Genomic DNA, 24,420 nt, shown 5'->3' with positions numbered 1-24,420 from the left:
ATAGTCGATGCCCCAAAATGAAATGTGAGTGTGCTCGGTCAAGAAAATAAATCTATTTGACACCTTTGCTGTCACAACCTTGAACTAAAAAGGACAACAGGATTCCTGCTCACCTTGTGTTTCAGCTCCTGCTCCATTCCTAACCATGTGCTCAGAGTAGCCAAGAAGTGCCAGTGCTGACACAGGGGTAGCTGCTGACAGCTCCATGCGAAGGCAGGGCTGGTGTGTGGTGCTGGACGTATTGCACTTCATTTTATTACACTTTTGGATTGCCAACTGGCATTGCCTGTTATGAACATGAATAGAGAAGGCACCTTCAGCCTTGATTTCTTTCGTGTCAGTCCCCATCAGTCAATGCTTGCCTTTCACATTTTTAATCAGCTCATAGGAGCTTTGTGTAAGTTTACATTTTGAAATGGTCATTGGTTACGTAGATCATCTCCCTGATTGCATCTGCTCTTGTAGCTCAATGCCATAGAACACTCATGCCCACCTGTGCAGTGGAAGACACTGTCTACAATGGCTCTCGGAGCCAAGCTGGAGTGCTTGTTTTTTATACCTTCGTTGGGATGGCCACACTGAAACTTTACTTTTCTGTTTCATGAGGACATTTTACATGTTGAACTTTAGTAAAATACAACAATGTCCAACCAGGTTTCATTTGGAGACATATATATAAATGATACCATAACGATCAATGTATTGCATACTGCTAGAGAAGGTCAATAAAGACAGAAAGTTAAAGAAAGGGACACGAAGAAGGAAATATGACCAGAAGAATGAACCGTATATCATTACTGAAATCAATTATATCTAATGCAGCACATCAAACATGTGCAATAGGTAGCCCTAATTCAGTACAATGCCACTGAAAACAGGATGACTAGCAACCTTGTGGTATTGTGCTTGGCTTAAACTACGCTCCATATTGTTACCACAAAGGAGAATATAACAAAAAAAACACTCTCAGACACTTTAAACATGCCTATTTCAAAGCAAAACACTCTGCTAAAACAGTTTCCCTTGATTTAAACCTTAAAATGAATGATTTTGAGTAAAATTAGATGCTGGAATATTGCTGCAAAATTTCCATTTTTGTTGTGCAAAATTTGCAAATCTCTGACCCAGTATCCTGGGGGGTCTGTATAATTAGGTACCTTCAGAGATAAATCAAATGCTTGAGTGTATGGTTGTGTTTCTGCAAGTTAGGAGCGCAGGAAAAGCTACAGTTTGTTTAAAAAACTTTACTTGTAGTGAGATGTGCTTTGAGGCCAAACAGGCTGGTTAAACTACACTTGCTCAGTTCTTACTCCCTGGCCAGTTACATATGTCAGGTCAGGGTTCACAGCTGCAGATGTGATTAAGGATTTTCTCATGAAAATGTAGGTACTGATGAAGCTGAACCAAAGATAATGAAGGAACAGAAACTCCACTCATCTATTTCCGGCCAGGTGCGTAGCCCTCCTGATTTCAGAGTTGTTCTTCGACCGACATAGCATATGAGAAATGACTGAGAGGAAGCAATATCACAACCCTAACTCAAACTATTCAAAAACATTCCCTACACTAAACAAGCAGGGCCAATGCCAACAGTTCTGGTTTTAAAAGAATATTGCATGGTACTGCAAAGCTTTCACAGTAAATAGCATGGGAATATATGTGTTTTTGGGTGGAAACAAAGAACTGTAGAATAATTGAGAATAATATTGGGTGTAGGTTAAATGGGCAGGTGACAGTTGCACTGCCACCCGTGACCTAAAAATCCATGTAGGTTAATATCTGGCCTTCTCCATTTGGGCTGTTGCCAGAGAAAAAAATCATAAATTATTTAGTCTTCTAAGAAACTTAAAAAGCATTCCAATATCAAGTGTGTGCCTCTGAATGTTAGTTTAGGAAGCTGGATGAGTAAACAATATGATTATAGCTGTGTAGAGTGCAATAGAATTTTATGGAAGCACTCATCTGCCCAATCAAAACATATACTCCTGGGTGCCCAAATGTGGGCTGAGCCAAAGACCATATTTCCTGATGCTCACATAATTGTCTAATGACAACTGCCAGACTGCAAAAACAGCTCCACTTTGTGAGCAGATGTGTTTTTTTTCTGATAAAATTTACCAGAAAGCTCATGCATGTGAATGAGTGAGAAGTTTGACAGTGAGCAGCTTCCAGCCTCTGCAGTGCAAAACACACATCCACATTCTATAAGGCAGGATTCCTGGTTCACTGCAAACTCAATCACTCATCAGAAGCAAATATACATTGGCAGAGTCTTCTAAGAGGACAAAATAAGTATTTTAAAGGTTAGACAGCACTCCACTTGGCTTTGAATTTCTGTAAAGGGGAGAAAGGGTATGAGCAAAATGGGACCTTGAACATAACAACAACACTGATAGCAGCAGAGGTTCAGAGGACCTGGAAAATGGAGGGTTGTCTCACCATCTTTCTGAGTTTCAGTGGCGGCTAGCAATACTTTACTTGAAATAGAGAAGCACAAAACAAAGGCGATATGGCAGAAATATTTATAATGGCCACTCGATGGCCAAGATTTCAACACCACTGTACTAACCTAATAGAGAAGTCCGGCTCACCAACTTCAGTCTCCTAATGCACTTACAGTGAAATGAATAATGTATGCTGTGCATATGAGCATCACACTGATGTTCCCATTAGAAATAGGTTCACTCCCTAGCAGGAATAATGTACTGCGTTTGCACCTGTGAGTGTTTTCAAAATAAACAACGTATCAGAAATGTTCATGATCTGTCGTTTTTGGGAGCTCACAGGAGCATGTAGGGCAGGGAGATAGTCTTCATGCTGACACAACCCACATTGTCCACCAGCTCTGGCACCATAGTACGCTCTTTAAGGCGTATGTGCACATGTAAACATGCAAAATATTATCACTCCAATTGCAAGGAAGCCAATGATAGAAGTGGGCTGACCTATGTTTTACAATGTGGTGGGAAGTAGCAAAATGTGACTGTCATGAACACACCAATGGAGGAAGAGGGCTGACCAAAGCCACACTATAGATTTATACTTGTATGTATTTTTATGATTTTATTTTATTACATGAGGCCGGAAAACCAGTTGAAGCTGTCGCCAGAAACTAAAATGAAAAGATTGGCAAAAGCTGGTCTTTTTTTATTCTGAAAAATAACTTAACACAGCAATTTCAAAAGAAAATCACAAGTATTTTAGAGTTCTGTAAATTGTCGCTAAATGGTTAATGAAGCCAGGAGAGGGAGAAAGGGCATATTACAATATTAGCAATTTGATTTAATTGAAACTCTAACTTAGTGACTAGATCTTAGCACTTGGAGAATGTTAAACCACGCACAAGTCTCTTATTTGGCTCTAAGAAAGGTGGCAACAGTAGTCTTGAAATAATATACAATAACTTTTACATCTCTCATAAATCACAGGGAGCTGAATTTATGGTATTAGGTCCTGACGTAGTGACACAGTGTTTGATGTTTATCTACTCACCTATATGGCTGTTGTGTGGTTCCTATAAATCTATATATCGGATCTGCACATTTAGATAACATAAACTGTGGGATTGGTGTCCAGACTGATTTCAGACACCCCCACCGATATGTTCGCCTGGATACCAGCTAGCTCACAGTGCCTCTATGAACTCCTCTTGCCAAGGAGCAAATCATTTCGGGCAACTATCGAACATGACAACCCTGCCCCTTAGGGATTGTGGAAACTGTACCGTTTTTTTCGCTCAGTCATTCGTGCTCACTCTGTCATAGAGAGAAACACAGAATAAACAGTGGGGACCTTTTTCAATAAGTATTTATTGAACAAGTGTCATTCTAGTGAAAATATATGTGCTGCAACAACCATAAGAAAGAAACAGATATAAATGATTCTAAGCACCAACAGAGTAAATGGATGGTAGATTTCTGCCATGGTGCTAAAACAATGAATATATGCAATAATGCGCACTCCTACAATGCTAACCCTGACTAGCACCTAGTATGTATGTAGGTGTATAGCCAAGAATACGCCTAGGAAAAAACCATCCTCATTACCTGGTGTGAGAGAATGGAGGACCCTGTCTTGGTCTACAGATGGACACCCCACTGGGATATCAGACCACTGTATGCTGAAGTGTCTGCGTGTAGGAACCTCAGCGTCGTGCATCAGTGTGTCAGCATGGAAGTATTTCTCCACTCTCTGCTCCAGCAAAGATATGGTGCTTATATACCCAAAAGGTACACTCAGGGGTTCTACCTTGTTGTGTCATGTTGGACGAGGATGATGATAGTGATGAACCTTATACATAGTTATTATGCAGAGGATGGTGATCCTGCTGTGATTCTGAGAAACCTCATGCACTATAAATGAGGCTACTTTTGGGGGAAAACCACACTACATTTATGCATCACCTAATCTAGATAAAATGTCAGCACCAAACCTGTTATGTAGTACAATGGCAGTGTAAATGTAGGTGAGAGGTTAGGAGACTACCCAGGCCTATATTGGGGTACATTGTGAATCATAACAAGGCGTTTGCTTCTTTTTGCCCACCCATGATTGAACAGTGTTCCAATTTAGATCTTTTAAGTTATTTTTAAAACCATAAAAAATTGAAATATCTTTAAAAATATGAGCCATGAATAAAGTGATGGCCATAATAAGTAAGCACCCATGTACAGAAATATTTTGGTTTTATTTGGATTTGCCAATGATGTGAAGCAATTTAACAAGTATTGGCAAAGCTAAAATAATTGCTAGACAGCGCAAGTGGCAGTGTGGGGCAGCAAGGGCCACATCCCGCACTGGGTGAGTGGTGTAAAGAGGTCCAGTGGGGCAAGGGGAAAGCAAGAGGGAATGGATGGACGGTGGAGGGATTAGATACGGCATCTACTTTAAGTCAGATGTAAACTCCATGATCTGCCAAGGCTTAGAAAGCCCGCCCAGCCAATGATGACCTTTAAAAACCTCCAATAGCCAATTGGTTAAGTGGGTTCATCTAAAGTGCCCTTTTCTTTTGTATGTATGTATGTGTATGTACATGACATTAGCGTAACATGAGGTCTCTCATATAGACAGCTACTACAGTAGACTAGGTCTAAACATTAGCAACATGGAATTTCACTACACATTAGAAAGGCAATTACTATTTTCTGATTGATGCGAACGCAGAATATATACATAAATCTCATCAACACCACTTATCCCAATATTCTATGATCTAAACATAAAACGCATAGGGCAAATTGCAATATCGCGACCACTTTTCTATTGGATACGCTTATGGACAACACCCGCATTAGTGGCATACAGAGAAGGTGTAAGGAACTCTTAGCCATTGATATATGTTTCACTTTTCCCTGGCTAAGATTTGTAAAGAAATGGCTCTTAGAGTTGAGCCTCAGTTTACATTGGACAGAGCTGCATAGCTTAACATCTGGTTGCAAAGACGTACTAAAGAGAAATTATTATCTACATATCCTGAATGCATCCCATTGCAATCCAAGATTTGGAAGGCTAACAACTCAATTCCTTACTTTTAAACCGAACCCGAGTTTTTAAGAATTTCTTGATAATGTACAACCGTACTTAACAAGAACTCTGTATCTGAAGTTAAGGTACAACACCCTGCAGACCAAGAGCTATACAGCAAACTGGGTGTTGGCGGGGAGACCATTTCTGCACTTTATGCACTACATACACTTTAGGGTCCACTGAAAATACAGAACAGATCCTATTCTTCTGCCCAGTATATGCCCGGGCAAGGAGGAAATAGATCTGACCATTGTGCAATACACTGGGATTTAGGAAGCACCAAGAGGCACTGAGGGTGCTTGACAACGAGCACAGCACGTAATATTTGCCTTATCCTGATACTTGTTTTTAGTAGGACTAATAATAAGCAAAGTGGGGCTAAAGCGATGATGTTGCAATGAACAAAGCACCCATATTTGTAAAGTACTTTGAACTGAACAAAATAACCAGCTATTTTAATTGTACCAAACAAAGTTTTAGTCAGTTTTAAAAAGTGTACACATTGGGGTGGATGTAATGGAATGCTTAATGACCGGTTTACATTGTTTTATCCAAAGATTGATGATTATTTTACTGAGGATATTTTATACATACTCATTGATGCATTTTAGATCATATTTTGAATGTTTGTACTGCTATGAAACTTTTATGTCCTTCAGCCGAAATAAAGTATTTCAACCCTTTATACACATACATATACAGCTAGATTCATGAAAGAGCCGTTTTGCGAGTCCTTAATAGCGATTATTAAGGAATCGCTATTAAGGACTTGCAAAACGGGATTCATGTAGGAATCGCTAAATAAATTGCGATTCCTACACATTCCTTATTTGCGAATAGCAAATTGCTAATCGCAAATAAGGTATAACTCCCCATTCATTCCTATGGGCCTAATGGCCCATAGGAATGAATGGGGAGTATTCCTTATTTGCGATTAGCAATTAGCTAATCGCAAATAAGATAGCGATTTCAAGGGTGCCAGGGGTGTCCAAAGGACACCCTGTAGCACCCCTGAAATGCAAATTTACACAGGTGTTGCGCACACACATGTCCAAAGGACATGTGTGTGTGTAACATGCAACAGAGAAAAATGCACTAAAGTGCTTTTTTCTATTTTTTCCCTATTTACCACGAAGTCAGACTTCGTGGTAAATAGCGGCCAAATATTGTGAATTCGCAATTTAAAATTGGTTAATGAATTGCATTTAAGGAATCTCTAATAGAGATTCCTTAAATGCAATTCCTCGCAAATATGCGATTTCGCAAATAGCGATTTTTGCATTTGGGATGATGAATCCCAAATGCAAAAATTGCGCTCGCAAAGGGCCAGATTCTCAGAATCTGGCCCTTTGCGAGCACTATTTCCATGAAAGGAACCTTTAGGCCCATAGGAATGAATGGGGGGTTATTCCTTTAGGCCCATAGGAATGAATGGGGAGTTATTCCTTATTTGCGATTAGCAATTTGCTATTCGCAAATACGGAATGTGTAGGAATCGCATTTATTTAGCGATTCCTACATGAATCCCGTTTTCCAAGTCCTTAATAGCGATTCCTTAATAATCGCTATTAAGGACTCGCAAAACGGCTCTTTCATGAATCTAGCTGTATGTCTTTTCTCTTGAAATAGCTTCTTAAATCGTAATGTATGAAACAAGAGCCTACATGTTATACTTCAATGTCTTTACTCAAAAATGTATTATTTGTGTCCCAAATTATAGATCAACAGTACCCTTGGAGATGGTATTTTCAAGGATTTTTCCAACATTCAAAGTGTTAACATCAGTGGAGTGGTCCGATCTAAAGACTTCACTTTGGGCATAGTAACATACAACCCAGACCTTACATATTTGTATTCTTGTGTTTACCCAATGGAATACTTTTTGAATAACACAAGGATGGATGTGTAAGTTGAGCTACATCATTTATATTTCCTTGTGACTCAATGCTTGCTGATGATCTTCTACTGCTGTACCCAATTGTATACATAATTTGGATTGCTAGATTTAACATACAGACTTCAGAATTGCTATTGGATAAGAACCACTGACAATACAGTGTAGTTTGGCTATTACCTGCTTGCAAAGAGCCTCTGATTTTGCTATTTGTCTCTGTACTGTCAGTATAACATATTTTCTGTGTATAGTTCTAGAATATTTGCTTAGAGTTTGTTCTATTTTATTTATTATTTTTAAAGTTTTTATCGGGCCAACAAGAACTGTATGGCATCATAATGCTGTGTACTTAAATATTATAGCTGAGATGTGCAGAAATATATTTTTCAAATAATGAATGTGTTACATTTAAATACCAAGCTCGTGTAGAAATAGAAAATAATATAATGATTCCATTAAACAGTACATTACTGTTCAGATATTTCCCAACAGGGTATTCAGCCATCGGTCTTGCTCCATGTAGCTGCTTTATTTTCTACATGGTTTTGGGTGGTAGAGAAGAGGTTGATATATTATGGTGATTCTTGGAGATCGCCTTTAGAACATCAGGATAAGGCATTTGACAAAGAAATGAAGCAAAAGGGTAGGTAAGATAAAGGAAAGAGTCGTACCAAAATGGACGCAGAAATATCCCACAGTGTACTTGATACTTTTCTTTATTTGCAATTATTATGGATAGGAGACACGGTCAGAGCAGTATAAACTTCAATTGTCTATTGATTGTATTTAGATCACTAATTGTCTCAAGCCGCATAGGTCTTCTCGAAAATTCAAATGGCAACAATGACGAAATACCCACATTTTAGGGCTCTGGACAAATTTAAAATGATGTTCCCCCGACGGAAGAGCAGGAGGAAGCAAATTTAATAATGGGACAAGACCAACTGTGAAGTCCTTACCAAAGTCTTGAACAGTAAATGAAGTGAATCACCTAGAGATTCTGCTTTAGAGGTCGTAGACTCAGGGAATTTAATGTTGGCTTATAAGAGTTAGAGTCTGCTATTAACAAAATGTCTCTGGACTTTGGATAGAGATGTGCGCTGAACCCTTGAGGAGCTAGAGAGCCCGCGGCTAGATAGCCCCACTGTCGTGCAGCTCTGCCGGCCAAGTTCAAATATCCAGCATTAATCCTTGTTATCGATACTAATTACGTCCTGAATTAAATGTGGCGAGATAAGGAGAATATGCAAAAGACGTAGAGGCATATTATCAAGGAATGACGTTACAATTTTAGCCGGTTTAGCGACAGAAAACTGCTGCTAAAGCGGCGATAATGGGCTTGATAATATGCCCTTGATGATTCCAATAGAAGCCCATGTTCTGCTGTGATGCAGTGTATTTGCTCCTTAAATGATGGAAATTGCTGTGACTGACGCTGGTGACTGAGACCACGTGGGGACAGGAGCTGGAAGCGGACCTTTGGATGGTGGAGTGGGGCACCGAAAGTAACTTGGCCTGAAGCCACAGATACTGCAACAAATACAGGTGGTAGGAAGTAAACTATATCAGAGCTGTGCCAGACCTCGCTGATCAAGCGAGAGGAGCGAGAAGACACTGAAGACTACCAGAGACCGCGAGCACTGGCGTAGTGCGCTGCTTTAGCTCTGGGATTTTTTTTGGCAAGAGACATAGCCGACACAGCCTGGCCTGAGGACATTGCTGGCAGCAGTAACACTACCGGAGTGGCGAGGTGCGGCAGGGTGCTGCAGAAAGGGACAGTGGGACAGTGATCCTTGATGAATATAAACATGCGGTGTGCCGGGGCCATGGCCTGCAAAGGAGAACTGCTGCAAAGATACTGATGGACGGCTTAGGCCTGAGGAGGAACAGGTGAGTTGTAAAGCAGGAGTTCAGCTGGAGCGGCAGTGCGGGGCCTCAGGGCATGAAGATAGCAGTGCTATAAGAAGCTGAAGATAGTGCTTGTGTTATGGAACATACTTCTTCTCCTGCATGGGGCAGGGTGGGTGTCCCCAGAGGAACACAGTGAAAGGAAGGACTGTGTTGGATGGAGCAGAGTCCTACTGGCCAATCAGGGGGACACCCCCTTTGAGATAATCGCAGTAGGAGGCAACTAGAGCCCTGCAACAAGTGCGATGCAGAGGACAGCCGAGGGAATGGTCGTCTGCACTGTTCCTTTACCTGTGGGGCATGGCCTGGGCCCCGTAAACTTGTAACGGACAACCAAGAGGGGCCTGAAGAAAGGAGAATAGCCTGCATGGCCTGTGACAGGGAATCGAGGTTGCAAACTGGGACCACTGAGCGTGTATTGCAATTGGCCTTCAAAATATACAAAATGGCATACCGAATAAGTGGTGCAACCAGCAACAAAATGGGGAAGGCAGATGGAACCCAGCCAAGACTAACCTTCGAAAACAAAACTGGGAAGAACAGGTGGAACCTGTCTGAGTATAGGGGAGCTGCTGGCCCACTGGCTGATGCACCATCATTGGAGACTACCCTACAAGCTATGCAGCAAAGCCTAAGGTCAATTGATGGGAAAATTGACACCTTAAATATCCCAATGGATCACCTTACCATGAAACTAGAGAAGCATACAACACACCTCAATGAAGCGGAACAATGTATTTCCTCCACGGAGGATGGAGTCCGCACTCTGAGTACAAAAGCCTTAATATGGAAAAAGTGTTGCCTGTAGTACAGGCTATAAATTAAGACTTGGAAGCCTGCTCCAGCATCAACAATTTGGGCATTACAAAGATCCCAGAGTCAATGTATAAGAAAAATGAAAATTTCTCTTACCTGCTGGTGGTAGAGAGGGCACATAGAACACTTGTGGCAAGAACGCTGTGGGGCACCCCCCTCCACCCATATCCTATAGTGGCACGATTACTGAATTACGGAAACTCTAATGCAATCCTGAAAATGGTCAAAGAAAAAAAAAACAACAATCAGGGGAATGCAATACCTTTCTTCACAGATTTTACTGCTAACTTCCAGGGGCAAGCGAGGAGTACCGACCAGTGAAGAAAAAGCTACAACTGGCAAAAATCCATATGCCATACTGTATCTGGCTTGGCTGCACATAGAGCATCATGGCGGATCTAGAATCTTCACGGCTCCCAGGGCAGCAGTGGAATTTGTCAAGAAGATCACATCTCAACAGCGGAACAAGAAGGACCTGGACGAGAAGTCTCCTGCAAAATGATGGCACATGTCATGTTTAGGGATAGGGGCTCTAGTTGGCCCTGTGCAACGAACCTTGCCTGAACTGCTTCCGGGAGCGATACTCGGGAGTAGCTGGAGGGCGCTGTTGGAGGTTTGATGGGAACCTCTGCAACAGAGAAGACTATAGTATTATGGTAAGATTAGCAGGACTGTAGAATACTGGGTGTGGCTGCATTCGGACAATAAGGGTACATAGACTTGCGAGCCAACTGAGCCAGGGGTGGGGCTACCAACCCGCCCACAAATTGTTATGAGACTTTCTCATATTCATTGATAAACATACAAACTCATCATCAAATAACTTTATTCGATTCATTGAATCATAAAAGTAAGCATCATACATAAAACATATTTAAAATGTCCAATGCAATATTTGGGGTGGATAAATATATAGATTTCACAATATAAAAATTAAAACATTATTTTAAACTTTCAGCATATTCTATGACTTTCCGAAAATAACAGAATGAGTTTAGGTTTAAAGTATTTTATTCGACATAACATGTTGGGACAAGACATATCTTCAAAGAGCAATACAACAGGGCGGAAAACAACCCACAAAGCTCGAGTGCACCCTCAGCCAAGATCATCATGACGGGTTACGCCCCCACAGGATTATACATCATGTTCTGTCACAGCATGAAATGACTTTCCTCGCACAACCCCACCCCAAACCCCAACTACCCAACTCCCTTCCCCCAACCCCCCTTCCCCTCGATCCCCCCCCGTCCAGTGCACAGTCCCCAATCAGAAGGAAAAAACATCAAGCTATGCCTCACTTGGAGAAAAAGTTCAGTAACAGATCATTGGGCAGGCTCCATCGGGCTTGGAAGCCGCAGAAGGCGGAGGTACCTAGGGCAGGTGAGTTCTCTAAATTCCGCGAGCAATAGGGAATGAAATGGCTGCCAGAGCTCCCTGAATTGTTCCACATCTCCCGCCACAGTGAGGGACATTCTCTCCATTCCCAACACATGCCACAGCCTATGGAGCCAACCTGTGGTGGAGGGTATCGTTGCAGTATGCCAGTGTATTAAAATGTTTTGGACTGCAGAGCCTAGAGCTATCGCTATCTGTCTGCCCCTGCGGGATCTAAGGGGGTACATCAATCCGTTTGGAAGCCCCAACAAGGTGTAAGCAGGGAAGCGAGGTAATTCAATGTTGAAGTGTGTATCTATATTATCCAACACTTCCTTCCAGTAAGGCTCCAGCAACGGGCAGTCCCATAGAATGTGCGTGAGTGTCCCCCGGTGCCCGCACCCCCTCCAACATGTGTCCTCCTTGCTATGATCAAATTTGTGGACCCGTTCAGGTGTGTAATACCAGTAGGTGGAGACCTTGGTCAGAGTATCAGTGAGCCCCATGTGGTATGCCGAGTGCCTTGCCCTATAAGATATGTGCTCCCATTCCCTAGGGCTCAGTGTCCTCCCCAGTTCCTTTTCCCAGCGCTCCCTCCCAGGGTGATAACTGTGTGTTGCAGGTGGTTGCAGAAGCTTGTAGAGATCTGTGATCAATTTGGCATCCGATGTGCGCGATAAGAGCCACTTTTCATAAGGAAGAAAAAGCCTATTGGCTGACTCCTTCACTTGCGGCTGGAGGGCCCAGTGGCGAGCCTGCATATAGCGGTGTCGGTCGCTCTCCGGTAGTGAAAACTCCTGACGGAGTTGGGAGAAGAGGACAACCCCTTCAGGGCTATACAAATGGCACAGGGCTCGACACCCCGCCTGCCTCCAATGCGTGAACGCCCCTCTCTCCAGTCCTGGTGTGAAATCTGGGTTGTCCACTAGCGGTGTGAGCGGGGACGGGAACGTGGTGAGACCGTGTGGAAGGTTAGTAGCGTCCCATACCCGTAGGGGGACCCTCGTAATAAAGGAGGCGTAAAGGTTCTTAGGCCTATGGGGACGACGCAAGAAAGGAATCTCCTGCAAAGGTCTCCCCGCCACCGCCTGGTCCTGGAAGAGCCAATGTTTATCGGACTCCCATCTACTCCATTCCACTAGGTAACGGAGCTGCGCAGCCTGGAAGTATTTGCGGAAATCTGGTATCCCCAAACCGCACGCCTCAGGGGCCAGCAGCGAGAGGGCTCTGCGCATTCTAGGCTTCTTACCCTGCCAAACAAAACGTGAAACATCTGCTTGTAGTTGCGGTATCCACCCAACCGGCGGTTGGAGCGGTAAGGCCCGGAAAAGATAAAGTACTTGTGGCAAAATCGTCATTTTGACAGCAGCTATCCTGCCAAGCCAAGAGAGTGTCCCGCGATTCCATTGCCCTAATTCCTCCCTAATCTTTGCTCCTAGGGCTTGATAATTGGCCGACACCATGGTCGACAAAGTGAGGGCAATCTGAATCCCCAGGTAAGGTACTGCACCCGAAGACCAAAGCATAGGAAATCTGTGTTGCAAATAGGCTCTGGTAGCCGGCTTGAGGGAGATGTCCAAGGCCACCGACTTCCCCATATTCATTTTAAACCCCGCCACTGTGCCAAAGGAGTCCAATTCCTCTATACACGCCGGAAGGGCCGTCCGGGGTCCGTCAATGGACAGGATGACATCATCTGCGTAGAGGCTGATAGCGTGCGTGAAGCCCCCCATCCGGATTCCGGTCACCGCAGGATTATCACGCACCCGTTGAGCGAACGGCTCCATGTAAAGAGCAAAGAGTAAGGGCGAGAGCGGGCAGCCCTGTCGGGTGCCGCGTTCAATGCCAAAGGTCGCGGATGTAAACCCGTTAACCCGGACTACAGCAGATGGTTGCTTGTAACAGTTAAGTATCATGGATCGGAACTTATCCCCTATCCCCGCTTTCATTAAAACGCGCTCCAGAAAGGGCCAGCATCATTCGTTCTCCCGGAATCCGGGAAGCCTTCTCCAAAAGGTGGACAATCCGTTTTGTATTGTCCACTGTCTGTCTCCCAGGGACAAAACCTGCTTGGTCAGGGTTGATGAGACCGGGCAAATGGAAATCTAGGTGCGCGGCTAAAATCCCAGTGTACAGCTTCAAATCAATGTTTAAAAGAGAAATCGGCCGGTAGGACCCACAGTGTTTCGGATCCTTCCCAGGCTTAGGGATAACCGTAACCGAGGCCCGAAGTAGATCAGGAGTAATAGCTCCGGGATCAGCAAAGGAATTGAAGAGATGCGTGAGCATGGGGGCTAAAGATGTGCAGAAAGTTTTATAATAGAGGGCCGTGAAGCCATCCGGCCCAGGCGCCTTGCCATGTTTAAGTCTGGCAATAGCAGAGATCACCTCCTCTATCCGGATGTCTCTATCCAAATACTCCGCCTGCAAAGGATCCAGGGATGGCAACGTAACTGAATCCACATAGGCAGTCATAGCTATCTCGTCCGGGGGCTCCCCAGTGTAGAGGCCCTTGTAAAAATCGCGGAAAACGGCCGCAATCCGAGCGTCCTCCGTCTCCACGTTCCCTGCCTGATCAAAAATGTCCTTAACTAGCTGGTTCTGACGTGTCACCCGGAGCTTGTGGGCCAGCAATTTACCACAGCAGTCTCCTCCAGTATAAAAGGTGTGACGCAGCCGGAGTGCCGCATACTCCGCCCGGTCCAGATCCAAGGCCGCCAGAAGCTTCCTCGCTTCCTTAAGCTGCCTCCAAATCCGGGGAGCCCCAGTCCTACGGTGTATCTGCTCAAGTTCTCTAACCCGACCCGTGAGTTCATCTCTCTTGACCTGCCGTTCCTTATTGTCGGCCGCGGAAATTGCCAAAAATTCTCCACGAATCACCGCCTTTAGCGCCGCTCATTGCGTGGCCCGGATAGTGTCGGCGTTGTCATTATGGGATTGATAGTCCCGGATCGCCTCCTCAATACGGACCACCACCTCCTTCCTATGTAACAGCGTGTCACGTAGACGCCATGTTCTGGGCCGAGAAACGGTCGGCGGCAAACACAACGTAGCCTCAACAGGGGCGTGGTCCGAGAGGGAGATCACACCTATCTCTGACCCCGAGGTTAGCGCCTGCACCGGGGAGGTAACTAAAAGATGGTCCAATCTCGCGTACGTCTTGTGCGCATGGGAATAGCACGAGTAGTCCCTGTCCGTGGGGTGCACGTATCACCACAGATCAAGGAGGTCAACCTCCTCCAGTTGAGCCTTACGGTCCGCTGAGAGTTCCCCTACCTGCGGGGAGCGTTGCGCCGATCTATCCATTGCAGAGTCAAAGACCATATTGAAATCACCACCGAGTATAATATGACGGTCCTGGGAGGAAGTAATATCCTCGATCGCGGTCTGCAAGAAACAGTCCTGCCTTTCATTAGGGCTATATAGGGACCCGATCGTAAACAGGAGGCCCCCTATCTTGAACCGATATGCAAGGAGCCTGCCCTTTTGTTCGGTGAACTTGTGGAGGACCGATCCCCTAAAGTGTCTAGCTACTAGTATCGCCACCCCAGCCGTTTTAGTAGTACAGGAGGAGAAGAACTGTGATGGGAACTTATGAGAACGAAGTCTGTGCGTGTCTTGTGATAGGAGGTGCGTCTCCTGGAGAAGACAAATGTCTGCCTGGGTATTCTCCAAAAGTGAGAGCACAGCCCGTCTCTTGACTGGATTATTCAGCCCCCGGAAATTCAGAGTCACTACCTTGCAAGTGTTAGGAGGCATGCAGAGTGGTGTAGCAGGAAGCAATGGGGCCCCATAGTACCAGGGCAACAAGGGCACAAATGCTGCCGTGTGATAGAGGTGACACAATAGGGAACAGAGCACTATCATGTATGGGGCAGAAGTGATCGATCAGAACCAGAGGCCCAGTCAATGTCCAGGTAGCCATAGGCCCCAACAAGCACTGGACAGCCCACCCCGTCCCCCCCACTCTTCAGCAAGTCAAATAGAAAGGCAAAACTGTAATCGCGGCAGTCAAGTCTGAGCAAACCAAGAAGCATATGCATTGTCTGAATAACAAGAAATCCCATTGTGCACTGGACGACCCTCCCCCACCCCCGCCAACACCCGGATCCCTCCCCCTTGCCTGTCCCCCCCTTCCAATCCCCCCAAGAACTGTTTCCCTCCTCCCAACTTCCAAACTGACCCCTGTCCCCACCCGCAACTGGGACTGTCCCAACAACCCCGACCCCCCCCTCCCGACCCCCAAACAACCCATCAGAAACCATTGTCCAAGTCCGGTCCGTAGCAGACAAGCCTGTGGAAAGTCAAAAAAGTGGACGTCCAGCCACTACGCACTACCCCGCCCCCCGCCCCCCGAACCCTCAAACCTGCATTACAGTCATGGCGATGTCAATCTCCCCCCGGAGTTCATTCAAGCTGTCAGCGCAACTTCACTTGTCGCTGCGTCGGCGGCTACAGCTCGTGGTGCATCATCCAGGTCCGCCACTGCAGTGGGCGAACCCAGTCTCGTTGAGGAGGCCGAGGATCGCCGGCCAGGGATCGTCTGCCAGCCATCCCTGGTGATACGGCGCTGGCGAGGTGTGAATGTTCCGTCGTCCGTAGCAGTGATACCCAGCACCCCACATGTATCCTGAAGGGAACGCAGCTGGTGTAGAGTCCCATTCCACCGGAAAATAAGGCGAAAAGGGTGCCCCCAGGAGTATTGGGTGCCATGCTCCCGAAGAAAATCCGTCGCAATTTTAAAGGCCTTGCGTTTCTGCAGGGTGGATGCTGCGAGATCCTGGTAGAGTGCCACATGGTGACCCCTTAAGTCCGTGGACGATCTCTTCCGTGCCTCGCGAAGTATTCGTTCTTTCAGGGGGTAGTCCGGCAGGAAGGCTAAGATGTCCGGGGGGCGCCGAGGCCCGGCGCTGTAAGCCCACTCTGTGTGCCCTATCGATACGAATAGGGAAATCAGCCGATTCACCCAGCACCTCTCTGAATAGGTCCCGCAGGTATGCAGCCACATCCTCCCCCTCCTCTCGGGACGGAACGCCCCGGACTCGGATGTTGTTCCTCCGGGAACGGTTTTCAAGGTCCTCGGTATGTGATTGAAGATCAAGATTCTGGTCCCGGAGCCTTATAACCTCTTGCTGCAACTGCGTAATCTCCTCATCCCTGGCATGGCCAGCGCCCTCCACCGTTGCCACTCTCTCTCCTAGGCCATCCACCTCTCGTCGTATCTCACGGACCTCACCCAGCACTTCCTGCTTGAGGGTTTGGAAGTCGTCCCGCAATGTACCGAAGAGGGACTCAAGGAAGGATCTCGTGACCGGGGGCTCCCCTCCACTCGCTCCTTGGGAGCCGCCCGGAAGACCCGGAGATGGCTGCCCCCTATCCTGTCTCGCGGCAGTTCTGCCCAACATGTCCGGCAGGGTGCGATCCCCCTTCTTGGACCCTTTGTTGTTCGCCATTGAGTCTACTAGGGCGCCTTCCGGAACGTTCGGTGGGGCCTCGACCAAGCCGCTAGTCGATTCTCCGGCCAGGCCGCTACTGCTCCGCACCTCCACTACCAACAGCCACGGGGGTCTCTGTCCACACTGCCAGCAGGTCTCGTCCGTCGAGCAATGGGGCGACCCACGATCCGTTCAACCCGGGGACCGGCGTCCCACCCGAGTCTCCAGGCCCGACCAGCCTGGTTCTGTGCCCTCGCCCACCACCGCTGACACCACCGGCAAAGTCCCCGACTCCTCCTCAAATGGCTCCCCTCGACTCGGTCTGGCAAATTCTTATCAGGCACCTCAGCATGGGGGGGCCGCGCCAATTCCCAACGCCCCACCGCTTTACCTCCAAGGCTGTACCGGATGTTTCACACCAGACGCCCTCTATTCTAGCCTCTCAAAGGTGGGGAATCGGCGTCGATCGAGGGGTCGCCTCCATGGGGGATGCAGGTATCCAAGCTCCGCCAGATACCTCCACAAGTGCGCCTCCGGGGCTCCCGGAGAGGTAGGCCGCAGTCTCGGCGCCACGTGCGGGATCCACCTGGGCCACAGTATAAAGTCTTCCGACCCTCTTCTCCCTTCTCAGTACTTGCGGATCCGGGAATGCAGTCCCGCACCCAGAGGGTCCTCCCGATGGGTTATCGGGCGAGCGCTGCGCCTCGCGACTCCTGGAGCCTTCGTCGTCCGGGGGTGTAGGCCAAAGCCACGGCCTCGCGTAGTGCCCGGTCCTGCGGCTCCCTCCTTCGATGCCCTGCCTCCGGGCGCCAAGCCGCTCAACTCCTCGGGGTTCGTCGCAGGGTAGGGTGCTGCGGTGAAGGTCGGGGCCAGACGAGAAGCAACGGCGGCTCCTCTGCAGTCACCAAAGCGGACGGTCTCCCAAACTAAGCCTCGGCTCCACTTCTGCTCCGGGCCAAAGGCCCTCTCCGTTCCCGGCAGGGACTCCAGGACCGTTCACACTCCAATTCCGGCGATTTCCGCCCTCACAGCCTCCACTCCGACATCCAGCGCCGATATCTCGCTAAATGCAGGGTCCCGGGGGGGAGACCAGTGCGAAATTAGTAGGTTAAGGGCTCAGGTCCGGCGGAGCTCACAGCGAGTGCGACCGCTCAGCCCGCCATCTTGGCCACGCCCCCAACAGAATGGGTTTAAACCCTTCAATCGCATTGCCCGGTTTCCCTAACACAATTGATGATGTTTCCTAATTAATAATGCAGTTCTGATTAAATTAAGCACAGCACTACAGATGGCAACGAAAGACAGGGATAATAAATAATTAAAACCGTCTTAATAAGAACTAAGACAAATTTCCTTCAAAATTCGCTAATAAAGCGGGCCCTTATATCCTTATATAATGTGCAAAAGAGCATAAAGTGCATTGTGCTTTGTTGGGCTACATTATCACATGAACAAGGAGTCAGTCTCTCACACGAGCTCACCGGTTTAGGAAAAACCAGAAGAAAGTGCACTGTGCAGAAACCAAACCTAGTCAGGAGGAAGCGTGATTGTGTATGGGTGCTAATAGATAAATAGCATTCCTGGCCTCTTGGCTGCCTATAAACTAAAAGCTCGTCAACCGACTCAAGCATTTCTAATTCTTTGTAATAATCATTTTTTATAATTGGTTTCATGTTAGCTGGTATACTTTTGGGATTGTTATAATAATTTCCTAGACCAATCTTATTGAATGCATTTTTAATATAACGGAGCCAAGGGATGGACAATGCCTTTTCCAAGCTCATACATTCCTTAATAATCCCTTTAGTAAATGACAATTCCTCTGAAGACCACACCCTCTCCCATAAAATGAATGGGGCAATTTTAATTCTGTCTTCCATATAATCCACTTCCAGTTTGGAGTGACAGAATTTTGTAGGGGAGCTAATAGGGACCATTAATAGTCTTTAAATATCTGTTTTCCAGAATTTGTATCTGCCCGCTTTTTTTATAGCCCCATACTCCTGCCCCATAGGTTGTAATTAACCGGCATTTGATTTATATAAAGTAAGTATTTCTGCGACCGGCTTATGACCCAACTTACAAACACTCTTGGCCACCCCCCCCAACAGAGGGAGGTTTGAACGAACTCTAGCTGCCTCACAATGGGTAATCCCCACTGATTTGTTTGGTTTGGGTGGTAACTGGGACCTGGGTCTCTTAATAGATGATCTTGTTCTCATGTTCTCTTATAGGGACTGTTGTTACTGTGGTATGTCTTTAGCATGATTGGGATTCTGAGATGGGTGGTGGGAGAGGATTTGTTGTTGATGGGTTTGAGTACTGAACATACAGTGACACTATATGACACCAGCACCAAAATGTTCATGGCACATCTTAAGCTATCTACATATTTTTATCGAGCCAGCGAGAAAATATAACATGTAAACAACTTTCGCTTATAACATGGAATGTCTCTTAAGAGACACTTGGTACATGACCATGGGAGATTTATTTCCCGATCAATCCTTCCTCTCTTTGCCAGACTTTACTAGACAGCAACCAGAGACCCCACTTGTGGTTCTTCCCTGCAGAGCCGGCGGTCTTGCCCACCCTTCAGGCTCGGCTCACTGCATCAACACGTAGACACATAATCACCACACTATATAAAGCTGCCCCGCTAGAGGGACGTGGAGTAGAGCAGACTGCCTTAGACAAGTGGAATAGGGGTTTGGATCAAGTGAAGAATGTGGGTTCTGTTGCATGCTTACTGTGATGCTTAACTCCAATTGTAGCTTCAGATCATACATTTTAAATACCTCCAACAGACATATTACACCCCAGCTAAACTATCTAGCTATGGCCTAAGGCCTGATGCAAATTGTGAGAGATGTGGTATGGGGAGGCTGACTTCTTACGCCTGTCGTAGAGTTGTTCCAAAATTAACCAATTCTGGTTCAAAGTCACTAGAGTCCTCAGGAATATGATATCCAAAGAAATTTCTCCTATCCCTTAAAATATGCTTTCATATGTAAAGCAGTTGCAGTCAGCGCATAGGAGGTTTGTGGAGGTATGTCATTACTCACCAAATGCAGAGTTTTTATGCACGGGGGAATGGGGCACCCGCCCAAACTGCTGCAATGGTTTAAAGATATGGTATGTTGTATGGAGCACCTGGAGCTATATGCAGAGAAACTGATGGCGGCATCACACCTTAGGGACATCTGCGGTCCATTGACAGCCTATTTAATGTCTACTTCTGCTGACACCTGTGCTGAAGGTTGAAACTGTTATGACTATGTTGCTGCTGGATTTGTGTTATTACACTGAAATCTAAAGGCCATGGAGAAACAGGGTTTGAGTTGCTGGTTCCTATGTATATGATGTGATTTTGAGAATAATATAGCATGTAACATTGCCTTACTTCTGATGCCACTGTATAGTGAATGTACTTTGTTTCTGTCACTGTTTGGAAGCCTATAATAAGAATGTGGTCTATAAAAAAAGAGATTTTAGCTGAATTCAATTCTCCAAAGATGAGATATGATCACATTTTCCCCATCTTAAGCACTATACTGATGTTCTAATATGTGAAATCGCACATTCAGGAATGCCTAGACTGATAGCATTTTCATAGTTTAGCCAGGGAGCAAAAAGTGTGGCATGCTGAGACACAAATGGGAAAGGGAAAGGGTAGAAAAGAGAGACAATAACTGAAATGTTTCAGGTACAAAAGCGGGTCTTGACTAGAATCCTGATAGTGGAAACAGTAATGATCAGAGTCCTCTTTGACACTCAAATTCTTAACTGATGTGTGTGCTAATGGAAATTGTCTCCTGAGGAGGGAGATAATGTTTACCATCCACCATATGATGGTGACAAGTACCAAGCAGAAATTACAATTGTTCTAGGGGTTTGCTTCTTTGTATGTGCAACTAAGGGCCTACAGGGTATCACACTCGACCTGTAAGAATCCAATGTCCACTCGTTGACTAGATTAAGGCTTTCAGAGTTGCCAGTACCAGACTGCGCCGTAATTAGTCACTTGACTAGCATCTGTGGTACTTATATGGGCATTGTGAAAAGTGCATCACAAAATGTGTATATTCATTACCTGTTGATAATATTTTAGAACATTTCCATTTTTCTTTATTATTTATTATTATTTACTTTTAATTTTACACAACATTCATTACATTTTTTGGAAGACTTTTTTCTTAAACTGAAGTGGGAAACAGCCATTACAAGGCAGTCATTACAATGACCTACCTTTACAACGCAACTGTTATAATGCAAATGCCTTTACATCGCATGCCATTTAAATGCATGCCATCCAACTCATATCACTACAACTTATGCCATTACAAAGCATACCATTACAATGCATGCCATTACAACGCATTATGAGGTAAGTAATGGAGATTTTTTTAGGGTGGGTAGGGGTTTTGGGGTACACGGGGAAAGTAATTCTTATCCCTACACTAAAACTTTCCCTACTGTTGCACTCACTGGGGTGGGAATAGTAATTTTTACTCCTACACTAGCCAACACTTACCCTAATGTTACCCTAAAAGTATTATCCATTGTAATGGTATGCGTTGTAATGGTATGTGTTGGAACGGAAAGCGTTGTAATGGTAGTTTTTAAAAATGCGTTGTAATGGCATGTGGTGTAAAATATATATATACTAGCAGCCCGTCCCAACGTTGTCCGGGTATGAATTGCTGCCGGCCAGTAGTATATTGTTTTGTAGAATTTCGTTTTGATAGCATTTCTTATCTGTGACAGGCCTGTGAAACGTTCTGATTCACAGTGCACTGCTGATGCACCTAAGAATGCACGTTCAGTAGTGTGTGAGTTTCTCTACTTTATTTTCCTTGCAATATTATATAGCGCAAACTCGACAACATGGCATGAGCACAATTTACATTACAGAAGAACACATTCATTTGTGGTAGGCACGGGGAGACAAAGCGATTTGCCTGGAATCACAGGATGTTGAGCTGATGCCGAGATTCAAACGTAGCTCCCCAGCTCTAAAGTTCGCAATTCTAGAACTTGTGGCTGGAGTTGTGTCTAAAAGTGTATGTCGGTGCTCGCCATCAATGAGAGAGACCTGTGCATTTTTCAAATGGGTGGTGAAAAAATATGAGTATGTTGCCGGAGATGTGGGCCGCCGTGCCTCCAATGTACTCACCGGGGGAAGGTAAACCCCCATTATTCCGCAACTTTCTTTCTGCATACCATCACTCCGCATACTTTCAGTACGAAAGTACCATGACTCCCCAATGCCATTATAACGCAAGGCATTACATTTTATATGCTTTTACCACACATACATTTACAACGAAATTCGTTGTAAATGCATGAATGGTAAAAGCATTTTTTTTAATGTTTGGATTAGGTAAGTATGGGTATAGGGGTATATGTTTTGGGGTACTGAGGTATATGTTTTGGGGTGTTTGGGTGTTTTAAGGGTTCGGATATAGTTTGGGGTTATGGGGTACATGGGTAGTTTTAGGGTTTAGGGATAGGTATGGGTTTTGGGGTACAGGGGTACTTTTAGGGTTCAGGGCTAGGTTTGGGTTTTGGGGTATAGGGGTATTTTTAGGGTTCAGGGGTAGGTTTGGGTTTTGGGGTACAGGGGTATTTTAAGGGTTCAGGGCTAGGTTTGGGTTTTGGGGTACAGGGGTATTTTTAGGGTTCAGGGCTAGGTTTGGGTTTTGGGGTACAGGGGTATTTTAGGGTTCAGGGGTAGGTTTGGGTTTTGGGGTACAGGGTTATTTTTAGGGTTCAGGGCTAGGTTTGGGTTTTGGGGTACAGGGGTATTTTTAGGGTTCAGGGGTAGGTTTGGGTTTTGCGTTACAGGGGTATTATAAGGGTTCAGGGCTAGGTTTGGGTTTTGGGGTACAGGGGTGTATTAGGGTTCAGGGGTAGGTTTGGGTTTTGGGGTACAGTGGTATTTTTAGGGTTCAGGGCTAGGTTTGGGTTTTGGGGTACAGGGGTATTTTTAAGGTTTAGGGATAGGTTTGGGTTTTGGGGTACAGGGTATATTTCTAGGGTTAAGATGGGTTAGTGTTTAAGGGTGTTGGGGTATTTTAAGGAGTAAGGGTGGGTTATGATTATGGGGTTCAGGGGTATTTAAAGGGAGCAGGGTGGGATTAGCACACGATATGATACATGGCATGAAGAGCGGAACGTACCACACGCCCCCAGTGTTTGTCACGTCCCCAGCACACACCCACAGCACAACACAGACACGCCCACAAGGGACTACTTTGCTTGCACGGTTCTTTTACCTTTTAAATGTATATGGTGGGCGCCTGCATAGCCTATGTCCTTCTGCTGCAACTGCCCTTTCCAACGCTGTAGTGGGTGTTGTGATTGGTGCTGTGGGTCCTGAGATTACCCGCCTCATAGGTTTGGGCTCTCTCTTTATTATATTAGTATAGATGAAAAAAATTGGAAAAAATGTGAGGAACTTCTAATTGCTAAAAAAAGTACTAAAAATTAGAAAGTGGAACCCCAGATGCATTTTTTGACTACTTACACTCGTCAGAATAGGGAATTTCATGAGTTGCTAAATAAGAAGCCGACCCAGTTATAGGGCAACATCTTCCCAATTTTTCCCCACTGACATTTCCTAGAGCACCCTCATTGAAAGATGCTGTGGCGAAATCAATACTTAGTCTCAAAAGAAATGGAGGTACCCCTGCTACTTGCGACAGGTGGGGGAACTTGACACTAAAGAATGAGTAGAAACCCTGTCTTAGTGGTTCTTAATCCAAATAACCTCATCAATAGAGAAAAAAGGATTAGAACTGTAAGGAACTTATGTAACAAAGTTACTCAAATAGTGACTGAAGCAGGGCAATTTCAAAGTAGACAAGTGGACAAACTCAATGAAAACTAAAAAGTGATTGAACAGAATAGGTTTGTATACAAAATATAAAATTTATTTCCTCCCGAACGGGTTACAATCTAAAACATGGTTAAAAATTAATGCATTCAGGCCACCCAAGAGTGGTCAACAATTGCAAAATATACTTAAAAACAATCCTAACTACAAAAGTGAACACAGTCGACGCAGCGTTTCGGTGTTTTTCTGTCTTCACACCTTCTTCAGGACGTTCACACAATAGAATTGATGTCTGTTAAACGAGTGGGTATTAACATCACTCGGCAGACAGTCTGTTCTTGGCGGTTTTGGATTCGCATTAAGCTGTGTACTTTTTGTTTAAAATATCAGAAATTCAAAGTGCCCGGAGGAGCCACCGAAGTTGATTGGATTAAAAACCTGTTTTTAATTCAGGCTGCCTCTAATGATTTCGTGGCTTTTAGTCATTATACTGATGTATCGATTCTTCTTATGGTACAAAAAACCAATATCTTGCTCTTGAAAAATGCAATCGGCCTCCCTGCTCCTCCGTGCTTCAGCGTTTCGGTAAACCTCCGTGATGATGTGGGATATCCCACATCATCACG

At 45.4% G+C, this 24,420-nt stretch overlaps 1 protein-coding gene across 1 annotated transcript in view; it reads left to right on the top strand.

Moving 5' to 3' along the window:
* Positions 1-24,420, top strand: part of LOC147697847 (zona pellucida-like domain-containing protein 1) — a 496,253-nt gene that overhangs the window by 138,734 nt on the left and 333,099 nt on the right. The window contains exon 4 of the mRNA XM_086934524.1: positions 7,247-7,431. Within this exon, the coding sequence (XP_086790650.1) occupies positions 7,247-7,431 (185 nt within the window). The remainder of the gene's footprint in view (positions 1-7,246; positions 7,432-24,420) is intronic.

Source organism: Lissotriton vulgaris, chromosome 8 (genome assembly GCF_964263255.1).
Source record: "Lissotriton vulgaris chromosome 8, aLisVul1.2, whole genome shotgun sequence".
NCBI classification, from domain to species: domain Eukaryota; kingdom Metazoa; phylum Chordata; class Amphibia; order Caudata; family Salamandridae; genus Lissotriton; species Lissotriton vulgaris.
The sequence above is the reverse complement of the archived record's forward strand: the minus strand, read 5'-3'. Positions and strand labels throughout refer to the sequence as shown.